Source organism: Aedes aegypti, chromosome 3 (assembly GCF_002204515.2).
Source record: "Aedes aegypti strain LVP_AGWG chromosome 3, AaegL5.0 Primary Assembly, whole genome shotgun sequence".
Classification (NCBI taxonomy): domain Eukaryota; kingdom Metazoa; phylum Arthropoda; class Insecta; order Diptera; family Culicidae; genus Aedes; species Aedes aegypti.
The window spans coordinates 406,370,220-406,388,716 of record NC_035109.1 but is presented as its reverse complement, the minus strand read 5'-3'; the positions used below and the strand labels follow the sequence as shown (position 1 = coordinate 406,388,716).

General features: G+C 36.2%; 1 protein-coding gene across 1 annotated transcript in view; it reads left to right on the top strand.

Annotated features, from left to right (window-relative positions):
- The window catches only part of LOC5568583 (putative inorganic phosphate cotransporter), a 74,933-nt gene that overhangs the window by 17,687 nt on the left and 38,749 nt on the right, over positions 1-18,497 (top strand). Inside the window, exon 2 of the mRNA XM_001652362.2 lies at positions 5,226-5,520. Coding sequence (XP_001652412.2) covers positions 5,469-5,520 — 52 coding nt within the window. The 5' untranslated portion in view covers positions 5,226-5,468. The remainder of the gene's footprint in view (positions 1-5,225; positions 5,521-18,497) is intronic.

The following is an 18,497-nucleotide window of genomic DNA, read 5'->3' as shown; positions in this document are numbered from 1 at the left end:
TTTGAGGCGATGGGTGCTTCTTCTTCTTCGATGAATTGCAAGACGAATTAGTATTTTCTTTGGCGCCCGTTCTGTGGCGTAGTTGGTTAACGCGCCCAGTCTAGCGTATTGGGAGTCGTGGGATCGAAGCCCACTAGAACAATTCTATTATCACAATTTTACATCTCAATTTGTCCAAATTGACTTTTGTGTCTACCACCTTTAGGTATTTTCAAAACACCGTCGGCTGGTTAAGCCGTAATAGACATGACAACCCTAGTTGAGAGAAAAATTAGTTCTTCTATAGCGGTAGAACAATAATTGGAAAGCTCTTCAGCTTGAGCTTGCTTGCTTGAGCTTGATTGGCCGCCCGTGGATGCACTCCAGTATTGCCAGATCAGCTGCACTTACACAAGGAACCAACCGAATGACTGCTTGGGATTAACAGGCATCCTCAGTGTATAAGTGCTGGTGATCTTCTATTTTTAGGCAACAATGGCACCTGCCACGTCAGAATGCAGACCAATGAGGGGAAGGGGGAGGAATTGATGATGCATTGAACTGACTCCCACGTAGACCGTATATTCCACTGCATCCACGTCAGTTCATGCGGGAGTGTATGGATTGGGGGAAAGGCATGGCAGAGAGGTTTGCTTTTGTGGTTAGCAGACTGCCTATGTATCAGGCGTAAGAAAGGCGTGCGCGTGGAAGTAGGAAGCGTTAGGGAAACGGTTTCTTGTCCGTCTCTGGTTCTAGCGTTTGCTATGAACGAATAGTTTGAGCGTGATATATTTAGAATGGAAGATAGAAGCAAGTGAGAGATATACAACTACAAAGTACGAGGAAAGGGACGGGCCTGGGATTGAACCCATGACCTTCTGCATATGAAGCAGAAGCGGTAGCCATCAGACCACCAACCCCGTCTAATAATTGGAAAGCTCTTCAAAGGCAGCAAAAACTTTATTTTGTTTGGAAACAGCTTCGTCAGGTACGAGGATCAGTACGTTGTTGTGTGCTGAGTTAAATTCATCAAAGGCAGCAGAGAGATTTTTTGAAGTGACGTTGAGTTGTGGTAGTCCCATCAAGTTTCTTTCTTCTATCATTCTTTGTATTCTGAAAACAGACTGCTCTACTTTGTTGCGCTGGCGAAAGTATCCTTTAAGTTGCTTCATCGTTATTTCATCTCAATTTTCTTCCCAGGTGTTGAAACCATGAAATGAGTTGGAGCTAATTCGTGGCAATGAATTTGGACGTATTGGGGTTGATGGTTCTACAGATTGCATACGAATAGCATCGGGTTGATCTTTATTTTCGCTCACAGCAATTGTCGGTTCTTGAGCAGGAGGTTTCTTGGTACGAGGCGTTCGTTTAGTTGGCATCTTTCAAGCGATATGGTTACCCGACCAGAACCACATAACAAGATTATTTGTTATCAAGTTGACTTTGTTCTCAACTTGTTATATTTTTAGTAACACATTTAGAACAACATTTGTTATATTATTGACATCGCATTTATAAGTTTGTAGGAAATTAAAATAAACATTAATAATGCAATAATTGTGTTCATCCTTACAACACATTCTGTAATAATTTTGATATAATTGTAACAGCGTTTGCTATATTTTAGTTTAATTTGGTGCAAACTTTGTTAGAGTGTTTGTTATTTTAACTACTAACGGTCCATGTTTTATAACAAAATCATATTAGAGGAACACATTCTGCTATAATCTTGTTTCTTCCGTCTGGTCGGGTAGTGCATCACGGAGCTTTGCTTTTCTTACAAGAATTCCAATTGTTTTGACGTATGGCTTGTAAGAACCAGGGACGAAAAAAATCATGCTCACTATACTCAATTCACTGACATTTATGCCTCCATCAAAGTAACCGCACCACCACCAATATGAGTGTACCAATGAAGATGGCACAAAAGTAGATGAAGAAAACAAACAACGATGCCCGTATGTCTTTGGTGTTTTTGACAACCCGGTGCTAGGCAGCCATGTTTTCGTGGTCAGCATCAAACTCAAGAGCAACAACGTACAATGGCCTAATCATATTAGGGAATTTTTCCTCCAATACTAAAATGTGTTTCTAGCTAATCACTTCAACCCAAATTGACTTGCTGTACTGCAATCCAATAGTTTGCAACCGTTTGTTTGTTCGAATAACTATTGTTATGCGGGAAAAGAATTTTTTTGGAGAAAAAGATTTCGCCATCATCGATTATTATTCCTCAAACGGTTATTTGTTTACAAACATTGAGCTGTCAGTGGGAACCATTTCCCATTAGGAACCAGAGATGTTTGCTCGTTATTTTTCAATGGGGTTGTATGGGCGGTGTCAGGAGGCTGGTTTTTGATTATCAGAAGCAGAAGAGCGTCAGTTTTAGAAAATTGAATATCAATGAGGTTCATATTAATTAAACAATATTCTGCTATACGGGTAATGAACGATCTGATGCACGAAATAGATCATATTGACGCGTCTTTAGTGTCCTTCGTGCAAAAATTACAATTTCCCGAAGCGGAATGTAAAAAAGTCAAGCTAATTAGAATGAATATCATTTTTTGTTTCCGACAATCACCAAGCGGTTGAGTATCAGCAGGCTAAAAGGAAACTGAAAATCTTGCGGCAAGCGCTTTGCTAATCTTTGTTGTGTTGTCAAGGTGAGGATAAAACAAATAAAAATCAACGAAGATTCTACCCAGCAAGTGTCAATATAGGCGAGGGTAGATTGAGTATTTTCGTCTCTGGTAAGAACGAACTGCACGGAAGGCTTGAACGGTTGGCTGATTTGAACGGATGGAATTGACGTCCTAGGACTTGACTGACTGGAAGGACTAGACTTACTGGACGGATTGAATGGACTGAATGAATTGGACGGATTGGACGGACTGTATGAACTTGACGGACTGGAGACGGACTGGACGGACTGGGCGGACTGGACGGACTGGACGAACTGGATGGACTGGAGTTTGATAGTTTAGATAAAGATAAAGATTTTTGAACAGTTTGGATAAAGGTTTTCGAACCAATGATCTTTCTTTACACTTCACCTATGAATTGATGGCTTTTTGATTCAAAATTCCAGAATGACCAGGGCTAGGGTTTTGGGAATTAGAGGTTTCATATTGCTTCTGGTTTCTTTAAGATCCGTTTCGAAGGACCAAATTTATCCGTTTCGAAGGACCAAATCGATAGCAGGGGTGAATAAAATCGCTTGAGTTTCGTATTAACTTTCGAACATGTATTCGCTTTTAAGGTTTGGACAATAATAACCTTTAGTTAAAATTAGAGCAGTATTTATAGCAAACTTGGATGTTAGTTCCGTTCATTCTGGACTACTACATAGTCGGTTACTGCGATGCAATAAGCAGGAACAGATTCCATAAAAGGTATGGGGCTCTGCACAAAAATCATTCCATCTCTTTCACTCTCCCATGAAAATTGTAAACAACAAGGCCAGTAAACTTCAAAATCCCATGCAAAATCAAAACAGTGCAGAGGCCTATTGCATTCAAAAGCAAAAGTACTTACTTCATGGGCTTCCCCAGGAGTTTTAGTTAAGATTCTTCCATAAACTAGGTCAAGGATTTATCCAAGAATTTTACAATGAATTCAATGGTATTCATTTAAAAATAAATATTTCCAGAAATATTTTAAAAGATAATTTCATATTTTTTTAATCACTTTAAGAATTTTACCTGGAAGTGTTCTAGGCTTTGATTAAAGGATACTGCCTATTTTTTTATGAATCAATTTAAGATTTTTTCAAAAAGCATGGATTCAAAATTTATCCAAATGTTGTCTTGAACATTTGGCTTCGTTGGACACTTGACAAATAGAAAAACAGAAAAATAACCAATTGTATTTCTTCAAGCAACAATGCTTCATTATTAACTTTTCATGACATTAATTATGAAAATTGTTTAGAAATTCTGTAAAAACAGTACTAAATTGGCCAACATTGACCTCATTTTGCCTGTTTCTACAAAAGCTTTTCATAAGATGATTGACTTTTGGTACACCGGCCCTCATATGAGTGAGAATTGATCAATTTCCCTATTTTTCAGTTCAATGGAAAACCAATGATTTCCTGATACTTTTCTACATTTGCAAATGTGAATAACGTATTCTCATACTTGAATGTTCATTAAAAGTCTCATTACGGAAGTTTTTTAACAAATTTCAACAAATGCACCTGTGTGTTGACCCACTATCACCTCCAAATTAAAAAACTTCTTGAGGTTCCCATGGAAAAATTAGGGAAGATTTCTTAAATGAATCTTTTGAAGAACTTATGGTGGAATTGTTGAGATTCCCTTAAAGAAATATCTGCTTGAGATGCTGAACTGTCTCGAGTAATTCGTTGAAGCATTCAGATCTAATCAGAAGTAATACACCTTAGAAAAAAAATTAACAAAATATCAAGTTTCATTGAGACTGCCCCGTTGTTTTTCAGTCGATAACCTTGACGATACAAAAGCCAGTGTGGCCAGTATTTTTTTAAGCAAATCTTGTGAACAAATTCAGATATCAAGGCTCATAATTTGGTTGTTTCTTGCACGCTTTATTCATTTAGTGCAATAGAAGATGTTATCTTTTTAAAATTCAGGTTTTTATTCGGCACAGGCGATATTTTTAGGGAAAACTCACACAATTTCCATTATTTTGCTCTCAATTAAGATTTTTTTTTATTTTAGTATTGTAAGATCACATGTAGTACACTGAACATCGAATATAAATAGATTTGGAATCAAAATATAGACTCACTTTACCTTTGAGTCGCATGACCGCTATAGCCATAAAGTTTTCCTAAGTGGCATTTGTTGTAAGCTGTTAGATGTTTGCCATTGATAACCGGAAGAATTTCTATCAAGTATCCTTTACAAATGATTCAAGAAAATCTGGATGTAAAATAAAAAAGATTTTAGGAAGGACTTCCTGGAAGAATTTTCAAAGATAACTTCGGACGAATTTTTGGATGCGTAACAAGTTGCATTTTAAAACATTTTTAGGGAAGGAAATCTTTTAACAATCATAAAAAAAGAGCTATTCAAAGCAGTATCTCAGAATTATCAGAATATCAATAAGTAACGTATCGTAATAAACAAATTAATGTATTACACTGCGAACTACTGACGGAACCCCTTGCCCCCCATTAGCAACGCCCATGCACTCCAATCGCCTGGAATGAAGCTATTTCCGTATTCTAATCACTTTCATTTCTTTTGCATTGTTTCCAGATTAAGACAGCATTGAGCTCATCACGCTTCAGTATTATTATTTTTTATTATCACCGCCTAAAGAGAACGGGCGCTGATAAAACTCAGTAGTAGTGAGACCAAAGCGGAACCGCGCAACTGTACAATAGAAGATCTGAACGAGAAGATCTTCGGAACGAGAAGTCAAAGCCAATAGCAGCATTCCAGCACTCGATTAAAAACAAACAAACGGAAACAATCCCAGCAGTTTTAGTACGCAGCAAGATGACAGCTACCAAAGAATATCTAGCGGAGAGTGAACTCCAGAAGCCCACCGGTAAGTACGAACTGGTTGTCATTAGTGTCAGATACAGCGACATGAGGAATGTGCGGCGATCGCCACTTCGCATTCCTACTTCCGCAACGGTTTAGAACACAAAAGATTGTACATGACCGAAAGCGCTGCAAAACGTATTTTTTTTATGATGCATTCACATTCAATCTAGTCACCGACGCTTAACGCTACGTGCTCGCGATGACCAATCGCGCTATGGACGATGAGCTGCTGAGCACACCCCCCTTGTATGGTGGAAGGAGAGCGCGGTGTGGGAATTGCGATTGTTTACGAATAGTAATCAGCGAGGACACCTGGAAAAGCGTTATTTTTCACCTGCGCGGTGGGTGACATTGGCCGTCGCCTGCTAAGTTTCGCTTCCGCCGAGTACAGTTAGACGTAGATGATAGAATTTGTGAAGCGCAGCATGCTTTGACCATAATGTCCAGATTAATGAAATGGCATGCTGCGTGATCGACGGTTTTATTGCCCTCTGAACTAGACAGCATGTCGCTTCTGGTTTGATTGAGAATCCGTTGAGCGCGTGGAAGGTCAGCTTAGGAACCGGTTCGCAATTTTCGAAACCTTCCACTAGTAGATTGACCTTGGTGAATTAAATTTTCCACCGCTACAAACGCTTTCTTTGTGTTCCTTCCTGGCAGACGTGCGGTGAAGTGTCTAATTTTGCACCAGTGAACAATGTTAAACAACGCGATTATCACATTGTAGTAGCTACCGGTGGCAAACTGCTAATGATTATAATTCTATTTGAATATACATCCACAGCGCAGCAGTTGCGAGAAATGACTTACATCATTCTTTTTCTCTCTCTTATCTCGCGAAGCGGTCCCCCTGGCGGCGGCGGCGGCGCTGTTTACATACATAAAACGAGCGAAGTATCCCGCGAGGGCGATACCTTTGTTCTGCCAACGGCTTCTTTTCTCATTCATCATCGTTCAACAACTCGTTCACGCGAGGAATGGCCTTGAGATTGTCAATGTCCTCAGATTGTCATCATAGAGCAACGACAACTGCTCGAGAACTAGATCACGCACCTCGTAGAGATCCGTAGAAAGCATCAGTCCTTTCTCGCAATGGCCTGATTAGATCAATCTAGGTGAATGGACAACATCCAAAGCCTTGTAATAGATAATCTTCTCGAGTGTTTACTCGAACTCAATTATCCAATTGAGAGAGGGTTTGCCCGTCACGATTGATAAGAGCAATCTCCGGTCGAACGAACGAACAAAGTAGGCGCGATTTAGAGCGCGCCAGCGCTCCTAGCGGCGACTAGCAAAACCAGTCGCAATTAACTGCCCTCTACCGCAAACGCGAAGAACTTCTCTGTCGTGTTTCTGGTTTGCAACGCGACACGTTCGGTATCAGCTGGTATATACAGTGACTCACATTCATATTTGTACAGGGTTCTGCTTTAACATTAAATTGATAAATATTTTATCAATAATGAAGACCATAGGCGATATTTATTGTTCGACAATCATTAGCTGTTTCCTTTTACTTTTATCTTTGATTTAATGGAAATTATTGAATTCGTACACCAGTCAACTCTCCATTACTCGATATTGAAAGGACCACCAAATTAGGTAGTTATCGAATTATAGAATACAGAACCAGTGCAAATGCGATTCAAGGGACTATCGAGGTAGCCATAAAAACCAACATTTACAGTGGTTCTCTAACTCGATATCGAGATACCGAATATCGAGTAAGGGAGAGTTAACTATATTGGAGATTGGATTTTCAAACTGTTTTGTAATTTGAACCACCCTAATACAAACTTTCATAGGCGAATGATGCACTCTTTAGTTTACCTCTCGTTCAACCTGTGAGAGCCATTAGGTGAACGAGAGTTTGGAAAACAATCCGCTGCTGCTGACTGACTGACTGACGTACTCGGAACATCGGGCAGCGCTTATCAGTTTGACGACCGTCGGATTGTCTTAAGTAGGATTTGACGACGATGAGAGGGAAATTTGTTTGATTGCGGCTTACCAAAGGTACAGGATGCTGATTCGCGCACAGGTTGGATCGTAGTAGGCATAGGCACATGGGTTCCATTTGTGCGGCGCAAGTCGTTCCATTCAAATAAACAGTTTTTAATGGTGGGTACGCAAAACGTGTTGTTTTGGCACACTTAGACTGATGACGCCGGCGATGGGTTAGATGAGGTTTGTTCATGACGTTAAATGATCTTGCAAATTTAAATAAAGTCAACTCCTATAACTCGATATTGAAGGGATCATCTAGTTAGGAAGGTATCAGTGCAAATGCATTCCAAGGGATCATCAAGGTTGTCATGAAATTCAACTTTTACTATGGTTCTCTAACTCGAGATACGGAATATCGAAAAGGAAAGTTTACTGTATTTTGGTTTATAATTCCTTAATTTCTTATTAAATTACTAAGTTGGCTCGGATTACTTCGTGGAAGAATATCAATCATGTGCAACAGTATACGATTCGATTTGTTTTTAAAGGCTTACCTCCATATTTGTTATTAGAGTGCTCTTTTATGTTTGGAAGTTGTGTCACAAAGTATGATTATTTTTTATTAATATATTTCATAAAATTTTTATTAAAACCTATGCACCTACGCTCAATATTTATTGAAATAATCCATGATATGTTTTGACCTATTCTCAAAATCAAAAGTTTAGACACATTGTCACCTGCAACGACGGTAGGTAATATAACCCAGATTATGTACAAACATTCTTCGATTATGTTGAAAGTCGATAGATATCAACCAGTGTATGTATTTTGATGTCATACATATTAGAGCAGGGGTGCTCAATTTGCAGCCCTCGCTTAATACATGTGGCGCGTGGAATAACTCTGTAGAACACTCTTAGACATTGGCGTAGCTAGGATTTTTTTTCTGGAGGGGGCCTAGGGGGGGCCTAGCAAATTCTTGGCTTACCGAAGTAATGTTTGGAGATTGTTGATAATTTTCGGTGATTACTAGACACTGAAACACGATTATAACGTTTCGGCTTACTGGTTTTCAGCCACCATCAGATCTACAATGTATTTAAAAAAATTACCGAAGTAATGTCGCTCGCAATAATCATGATTTTCACAAATCTCGTAGTTTGCATAAATTTGCGTTGATTTTATCTGTTTGTGATTTTGTCTCATATCACTGCATATCAGTGATACTTGTAAATTTCAAAATATTCATTCCTTGTCTAATCCAGTAAAAAATCCTTAAAAAATTATTTCAAAGAACTCACAAGGAATATCCCTTTGTAATTCTTTCCAGTACATTCTCCAATAACGCCTTTACCAGTTTCCACTGAGTTCCTTCTGGGACTCCCACGGAAAACCATTCATGGGATTAGTAATTATTATTTAACAGATTTTTTCCTGGATTTTCCCTAAGTTTTCTAATCTATCCATAAAATTTTTCGAAGAATCTGTATCAAATTCCTCAAAATAATCTCTTGAAGAATTTCCGAAATTTGAACGTACTTGTTATACATAAATTAATTGTTTAATGAAAATATCATCCTATTGTACATTGAAAATTTGTTGAAGATTTTCTTAAATTACTGAGGGTTTCTCCAAGAAATAGTACAATAAATATTACCAAAATTGTCTTCTAGATCACTAAAAATGGAAGCTTTACACAAATTCTTCAGAGTGAACTAACATTTTTACCAAATTTGCCTTCGAGATTCTTCCTTCAGATTCTTTCAACAAATCTTTAAAAAAATCTCTCAGAAATTTTAAAACGGTTGCTTGAAAAATTCACAGCGAGCATTCAAGACTTCCTGCAAATAAAAAAAAATGGTTGATTGTTTCGAGACTCATCCATAATATTCCACAAGGTTTTCATAAATAATTAAACAAGATTCAATTGGGAATATGTTCTTAGTGATTTTTCAGAGTATTTTTTCACAAATCTATCTACATTTTATCACAGAAAATTCTCTAAGTGCTTCTTCAGATTTATTTAAAAATCAATTTGAAATTGATCCCCGAAGTCCTTCGAAATTCTGTCTCGAATACAATATTTTAAAATTTCTTCAAAAACGCCTATCTATTATTTTTTTTAACTCAGTCATTCCAAAGTTTTTAGCGCAATAAGTTAGGCTATTTTTTTATAAACTCTGACGTGAAAAAATTTAATAATCTCCCAAAAAAAAAATTGTTCAGAGATTTCTTTGGAGAATTATATTATTGTTTTCCCTGGGATGTCGTCCTAGCATCATTCCAAACAAATCACCATTGATCAACCCAAGCATTTTCCAAAGATTTTCTACTTTAAACAGCATTATCGATTCTTCTGGAGATTTTTTTTTTAAAAGGTTTTTTTCTCAACAAATTTACAAAAGAATTCTCAAACCATTTTTGAGCTTCTCAAAATAATTCTCCAGAAATTTCATCTGGTATTCTTTCAGGTTCTAAAAACTGCTCCATATTTTTTTCCGAAAGTTAATTCTATAAATAATATCTAGGAATCTATATAATTCTGACTCAAAAACTACTCCAGAAATACCTCAATATTTTTAAGGTACATCTCAACAAATTACTCCACAAATCCTTTCATTGATATTATTTAAGTTCAAATTGAATTTGAAAAAAATACTTACTCTTGGTAGTGTCATTCTCAAAACACACCAAGCCGTTCCCATAGGGGACGTTAGCCACAAGGAAAGACGTTTCAAGTAATACTGTTTCATATGGTTTGCCCTCTTCAACATCTAATCCAATTGCTCTCGCCGTTCCCTTACGGTACCTATCCATCTAGTATTCATTGCTTTCTTCTCCATGCTCCCTCTTACTTCGAGCAAAATAGACCGATATGCCGGTAAACAAATTCAATAATACTTAAGTATTTTCAAGAAATTCAAATATTCACCGTAGAATTTTTGAACTTTTTACGAAATTTCTGACGATGTACCTCGCAGAAAAAGCTCTGGTGTTTTTTTGTAAGAATACCAACAAAAAATCTTGTTCATTTCTATCGTCGTTTGTAATGGACAAAGATTTATGTTAAAACGGAGGGAATATATATGTTGGAAGGAATATTTTTAACTAGTGTGGTAGAACTGTAGAAGTTTAACGTGAAAATATTGGCGGTATTTTTCAAGAACATTGCCAAAGATGTCTTATGGTAAAATTCATAATATAAAACAAACTTGGCGGAAATTTTTTGCATTGATTTGAAAATACGTTTAAGAATTTAGGAAATTAGGAACCATAGTATAAGAATTCTGATTTTTTTCAAAACTCCAATAACTTATTTTTTTTAATAGATTCTTTGAAATTTTACTTTTTGGAGTACGAGGTTGCGAGGTCATGCGAAGGAAAGAGAAACAATAAAATGTTTAAGCAGATAAAAACAACAGATGGATAACGAAACAACCAAAGATAAATAATAATCTATAATTTTTTCTCTAGAGGTGAAAAACTACAGGATAATTTGAATCTCTCTAAGGAATTAAAAGAAAAACACGAATACCTCAAGGAACTCCATCAACATCTTCTTTAGAAATTATCAATGAACGCTAGCGGAATTCCTTCTTTGACTTCTGGACTCCCCATAATTCCGCCAAATATCCTCTAAGAATTCTGCTAAATTTCTTTATGAATTTTTAATAAATCCCTGCACAGTCATTTTGCTTATTTTGGAAGCAAAAGTTTGCCTGGGGTTTTGTCATCAAATTTCCTCTGAAGATTCGAAGCCAAAGGATATTCCAAAATACTTTTCATAGATAATTCCTACATAATCCAGGGGAATTGCAGCAGAATTTACAGAAACAAAAATTATAGGAGAATTTGTTACACAATTTACGATGTATTTTTAAAGTATTTCTGAAGGACTTTTGATGAACTTCGCGAAAAAGTTTTAATTACTTTTTTTTTGAAAAACTATGAACGAGTTTGACAGAATCAATGATTTTTAGTAAAAATAGCTAAGGCAACGTTTGAACTTTTGAAAGATTAAGTTTTTTTAGTTGAATTAGGAAACACATCTCGTGATGAACTTGGAGAAGAACAAATCTCACAATATTATTTGACTAATTTCTAAGAGATTTGTTGCAAAAGGTATAAAGCCACTCTTCGATATACCTTAAATGATTTAACAGAAATTTTTGAAACTGTAAATTTTGTTTTTAGTGAAACGTAATTTAGAGATTAAATAATAAATTCATTCATGTAAAGTTATTAAAAAAAACGAAGCGAGGACAAAGAAAGAATATATTACTGGAATTAAAAACTATGGCCGATTTTTGGACTTTTCTTATAAGTTTTAGCCAGGTTGAAATGACTTGAAGAGATGTGATATGAATTAAGCCTTTGTTTTTCGCCAATAATTCCAACTATCTTATGTCTAAGAAGATCCTTTAGTAATTTTAACTTTTCATTTATTTGCCGACAGCATCTTTATCAATTAATTTGGTCGGATATCAAACGAGTTGTAATTAATGTAAGGATTTCTTAATAGAAATCGTATGTGGGCAATCATCATCACCAAACAACTCGATCAGAGCACCCTCCAAGAACATAGGAAATCATAATGCAGGTCAAATGCTGCACTATGCTAAAACATTTGAAATAGTACTGTTTGCACAATTTAAAAAATACGAATTTAAGGAACCGAATTTCCTGAACACTGTAGCGTTTTGGTATCACAGTATTTTCCAACGAAGATGTCGACGATTAATCTTTCGATGGCTGCACGATTCACCAAAGTCAGAACTGCCACACTGTTACTGCCCAAACAACCAGAAGTCGCATAATAGTTTACGAACAAAGTCGTTTATTTACACAAATTTCATCACACCCGCACAACATGGTGTATGATATCGTTTAATCGATGAGTTTCCTCGCATAAAACGCTATTTTATGAGTTCATATGTACATTTCGTTTCGTCCCGTATAGTCGTACAAAGTAAGTAGGATCAATCCGTAGCAGCTGTCAAATCAATTTTGTTATCATAAATTAATTCGCATAAGAGTACAGACTAGTTCGCAATAAAATTTACACACTCGCATTACATATTAGTTTTCATCATATAAAATATGCACGTATATCGCCTCCACTTTTGTACGCATAAGGCCTTTTCGCAACATCTTATATGTGAAACTTTGCGCACATAAGCATCGCATAACGCAAAAGGTGATTTCGTTATATGTACATTCTGGTTGTCTGGGTGTGTACGATAAGCGAGGGTTTCCCACTATTTTGAGAAAAATAAAAGAACGTAACTCCTGAAGAATATTTGTCAATTGATTCAGAAAATTTTTCTTCACTTAAGAATTATGTAAATTTTTATGTTTGTTTAAATATTTTTATACATAATCATCCAAAATACTGGAGGGGGCCTGGATGACTCTGGGGGGGCCTGGCCCCCCTGGCCCCCCTGTTCCTACGCCAATGCTCTTAGAAGTCTAATAAGTTTAAAAAGTTAGATTTTATATACAAAATAATGTTGTTATAATTTGCAACGAGTCAATGACGCATACCGTTTTAAAATGATTTGAATTTACAAAATTTCACTAGAAACCTAAGGAGCCCTCGAGAAATTTTCCGGATTTGGTTAACAATTCGTTGATCCTTCGTATCTTACTGAGGAATCCGCTAGGAATCCTTAGGAAATCGTTTAGAATTCGTATATGCCAAAGACTCTGTATGAGTTTCAAAAGCCAATTCGCTAGCAATCCTCAGATTCCATTGGGATCTCATTCAAAATCCTCAATTTAATGCTTAATGCGTTAATGCTTCCATGAGACCGAATTGCCATTTGAAGGAAGCACCAATCTAGATAACGGACTAGCATGCAACGACCAGTGGCATGCTCGGAAAACATTCCTCACGAAAAGTTTTCCAGACCGAAGTGGGAATCGAGCCCACACCCCATATGACGACACTAACCGCACAGCCACGAATCCCACAAAAGCTAAGAACTTCCACTAGAAATTCTCAGGATACTACTAGAAATTCAAAAGATTCCGTTAAAAGTCTTCAAGATCCTGCTGAGAGTCATCACAGATCCTCAGGATTTAAGTTATTGATCGATTCCGCAAGAATTAGTATTCTTCTTCTCATACAATACAATACAAAAAATCCGTTGAAAATGCTCTGAATCCCGCTAAGATTTTCAGGAATCGATTAAAAATCTCCAGATTTCACTAAAATCTCTAAAAATAAATATTCGTTAGGATTAAAAAAAAAAAAAATCTCGTCCATTATACTATAGAATAAGCGTTCGGATTTTTCGTCTTGGTGCCCCTATAGCCAAGTAACAATGAAAGCTGAACAGGAAGAGTTATTTCTGAACATTGGCTGGACAATGGTGTACAAGGCTGAACACCGTGGCAGCTGAACAATTACTTGAAGAAAAGCTTATTAAACACTCTTATTCAGCAGTACACTCAAAGCTGAATATCAAGTTGAACAAATTTTTTTCCATCTACAGTTTTTACTTTTGTTCAGCAAGCATCAATGACACTGATTAAAGGTTATTTAAAGCTTTAATCAAATCAACATCCGCTGTCGAAAAATTGTCATATCTTACGGGAACAAAATTACACCAACCATAGTTTGGGTCGTTCATGTAGGTACGTCCTGCTTATTTGAAAACCGTTTCATTAAACTTGTTAAACAACAAAGCGGACACACTTTAAACGCACACAGTCATTTCTTTTCTCGAGAAAAAAATCTCCTGAATTCGGAATTATTCAGACATGTCGGCAGGTTATTCTCTTGTTCTGAATGATGTTCACACAGTCTCATGTGGAGTAGTTGTCAAGATAAGTGGCTTTAAATCAGTGAATCTGAGTTCAATTCTCAATTGATCGTTATTAATAATCTTCGTCTTTAAATTCCAGCTCACATCTCTACTATGTGTTTGAAATGGTTTTTGGCATTAATAAAACCCAAATATATGCACCAGTATTTTTTTTTTACTTTTTCTTGGTTTATTGTTGAATAATGGATGAATAAGCTATTATTAAGCTTTTGAAGTTTGGCATCTGTTCTAAAAATAGAACTATCGTTATTCAAATAAACTTGGATAAGAGCATTCTATACCTTTATTCAGCCTTCCATATAGCTTCCATTCAGCTTCAGGCTGAATAAAATCGCCAGAATTAGATGTTTAAAAGCTGAATAAAAGTTTGAGGAGGCTATGAACAGTAGGGCGGTTCAAAATATAAAAATGTTTGAGAATCCAATCTCCCATATCTCTCTTACCATCTTTACCATAAAAATAGTGTTCTGTGAAATTTTCAGCTTTCTAAGTGGTGATTTAAAGGTGGCCTAAGACAATGTAGGTTTATATGGAAATTACAATGGAGAAATTTTGAAATATGTTCCAAACACGCTAGTACTGTAATGTAAGTACAAACTAATTATCCCATAGTAGAAACTCACTTTTCAAACCATAATAAAGAAATTTGCTGAAGAGAGAAATTCAATCCGACGGATAGCAGAAGAGATATTCATGAGTTTGTTTGCTATTATTTAGCTTAATATGGGATTATAGCCCTGCAAACATGTACAAAAATCACAAACAAAATTAGCTCAAAAGTGATTTGTTTCTTCAGCAACATCCTTCATTAAGGTTTGAAGAATGAGTTTTCAATATGGGATGATAAGTTTCTACTAAAATTACAGTACTAGCGTGTTTGGGACATTTCTCAAAATTTCTTCATAGTAATTTCCATATAAACCTGCTTTGTGTTTGGGCCACCTTTAAATCACCACCTAGAAAGCTGAAAATTTCATGGAACACTATTTTTATGGCAAGGATGGTAAGGAGCATATGGGAGATTGGATTTTCAAACCTTTTTAAAATTTGAATTGCCCTAATGAACAGCTTTTGTTCAAACAAAGGCTTATTTGACTTAGTTATAAAAGCGTTTGAGCAGCTTCTAATTGTTACCTGGGTATTCATTTCTCATCAATATGAATTGATTTGTTTATGTTTCTGTATTTATCATTAGGCAAATTAATCGTTGGTTTTTAAACAGTCACAGAATGGATAATATTAAAAAAAAGTTTTTCATCAGTATGCGCGCAGCATATGAAAAAGATTTCAAATTGTTGCCATTTCGGCAACTTTCGACGAATTGCCTTTGTTCGAGCTCGAATGGAATGGTTTGGATTTCGTTTAGTTTTTCAAAGATCATGTGAGTTTTTTGAATTGTCAACCGGTTCAGAGTTATTCCAGTGGGTCACTAGGTCAGATTAGCTCCTTGCTTTGTTATCTGTTGCTCAACTAATTGGTATAAATCTGACTCTAATAAATGTTGTTTTTATAGTTTCGATCACGATTATCATGTGACAACAAATTTTGACATTTGGAAAAGCTTTGATCTGGGGTAATTTTTCGGTTCTCTATCGGACCTCCGTAGAACCGGTCTCAGAAAGATGAAATTTAATTTTCTTATGAATTGAAAATTAAGGTGCTAAACTTTAGCATTTTCAAAAAGCAGCTCAAATCTGATCGAAGGAAATTATTTAAGGCCTTTGGTTGTTTCAAACTGTGCTGATTTTTCTCCGTGTAGTTAGTTTTTTTTTGAACCACAAAGATTGACATTCAAATTTGACAGTTGACAAGAAGAATAAACATTGATCTATCTGCAATAGAGGCGCGTCCATGTTCCAAACCATGGGTAGGACAAACATTTCCAAATATGTTGTGCACGATGCAGCTAAGAAAATTTTCAACTCTATGGTATCCTAGGCTGGAAATTGAAAATGACTATATTTTAGGGGCCCATTTTGATCGGTTTTGAGTTGAGTAGGGAGCCGGATCCTATTCTTAGTACTTTTGATTCACTTCGGCAGTGGGGTTTTTTTGAAAGCCACAATATGCATCGTATTGATGCGCTCCTTATTGCAATGTTTCAGACAATTCGGCCAAGAAAAAAAAACCCATGTCAAAGTGAACCATGGAAGTGCCCAAGTGTTTCTGCACCCTATACTGTATCATACTAATTCTGTACTTTTCAAGCTTTAATACGATTTTTAAGCTGATTTTTCCGTCCTACTGTTTGTAGTTTAGCTTGTTATATTTGGCTCCCATACAATTTTTATGGAATTAAAAGCTGAAAGAACTTCAAAGTCTCAAAATAAATTTTTGTTTATTACAAACCATTGCTTCTAACCCTCTTAATTCTTAGAAGACTGGCTTAATTTTTTGACTTTTTGTCTAGAGGATCATTCAATGGATTAACTTTTGTAATAATTCAAATTAAAAATATATGAATATTCTTCATGTTCATATTCTTTTAAATCAGTTTAAATAAACCAATTTGACAAAAATAGAGGTTGTTCTAATTTCCTCATCTATTTGTAGTTAAGGATATCAGAATATTGTTCTTTTTGTAGTATCGTACATTACGGAGATGAAAAGAGGATTGTTGTATGGTATCTACTTAGCAAGAGGTCAGTGATTCACCGACGCAAATATTTCTATCACAACGTTAAGTGAATGAGGAGATATTGATCTAGTATGCGTTATTATCGAGTGATGTTTTTAGCACAGACACTTTTAGATTATAATAATCGGAGATGATGTTTCTGCTCCATGATTTTACAATGATCCTTGATCAAATCATTCTTCAGGAATTAAATAAAAACATGTCCCATAAATTCCTACTGCAATTCTGAATTAGCCAAGGACTTCTAGAGAGTGTGCTGTGGGAGTTCTAATGGAATAATTCTGACAATTGTCAAGAGATTCAGCAATGCTTTGATAGATGATATCAAGAGTGATAGCTCGTTCAGAAATCGCTAGCACCACCAAACTGATGCTGTGTATACACGATACGACTATTCTTATGGTGCAAATGGTCCTAGATTAATACATTACTTGTTCCGAAGATTCGTAAAGAATCTTCTGATAATTCTCTATGAATGTTCCAGAAACTTCTCCAGAATTATTCGCATGAATGCTCACGGGCTTCATTCGAAAATGTCATAAAGGATTCCTTCATTAGTTATTCTAACGGTTAAAGAAGTTCCTTGTGACAATTCATACAGTTCGTTTCCCAGGATTTTCTCTATAGATATTCTCAATCGTTCTTCAAACGAACTTGTAGGAACATTTACAAACCATATCACGCTTCACTAGGCATGAGAATACAATGAAAAAATCGTGCCTTCCATCCTCCATAAGAATATGTTCGACATTGATCAAGTTTGTATGAAGTGCGAAATACGCACTGCGAAGTGCGAAAGTACGAATATAAATGCGGGATTGCATCTAATCAAGTTGGTGTCCTCAGGGCACTCATTCTTTGGATTGCAAAAAATAAGTCCACTGAAGAAACCGATTCGTTTCGATGAAATTGCACACATTTATTGACGTTTCCCCACTTGAAAAAACTTCAGTGATAGTTCAGTGTGGAAAAAGAAATGCGCAATAAATAGTTTCTGATGATCTTTGTCTTACTTTTTTTTGTTTATTGAATCCTTTGACTGTCCTACCCAGGTGTTTTTGTGCGTAGTACATGTCCTACCTGTCTTATCCACTTTCCGCGCCACTGATCTGCAACCACCCAGACAACCAGAAATCGCATGAAAGTTCACGTTTCAACTCGTTTATTCATACTATTACATCAAACCCGCAAAACACGGTGGATAAACTCGTCAGATTGATGAGCTTCCTCGCATAAAACACTTCTTTTCTGAGTTCATTTGTACATTTTGTTTCGTATTGTACACTCGTACAAAGTAAGTCGAATAAATCCGTAGCAGCTGTCAAATCAACATTTGTTATCATAAGTTAAGTCGCATAAGATCACAGGGTAGTTCGGTAGAAAATTTATACACTCGCATTGTATGTTATTAGTCATCACATAATATATGTACGCATATCGCCTCCACTTTTGTACGTAGAAGGCCTTTTCGCGACATCTTATAAGTGAAATGTTGCACATACAAAGCCTCCAGGTGATTCCGTTATACGTACATTTTGGTTGTCTGGGCAGTTCCACGGA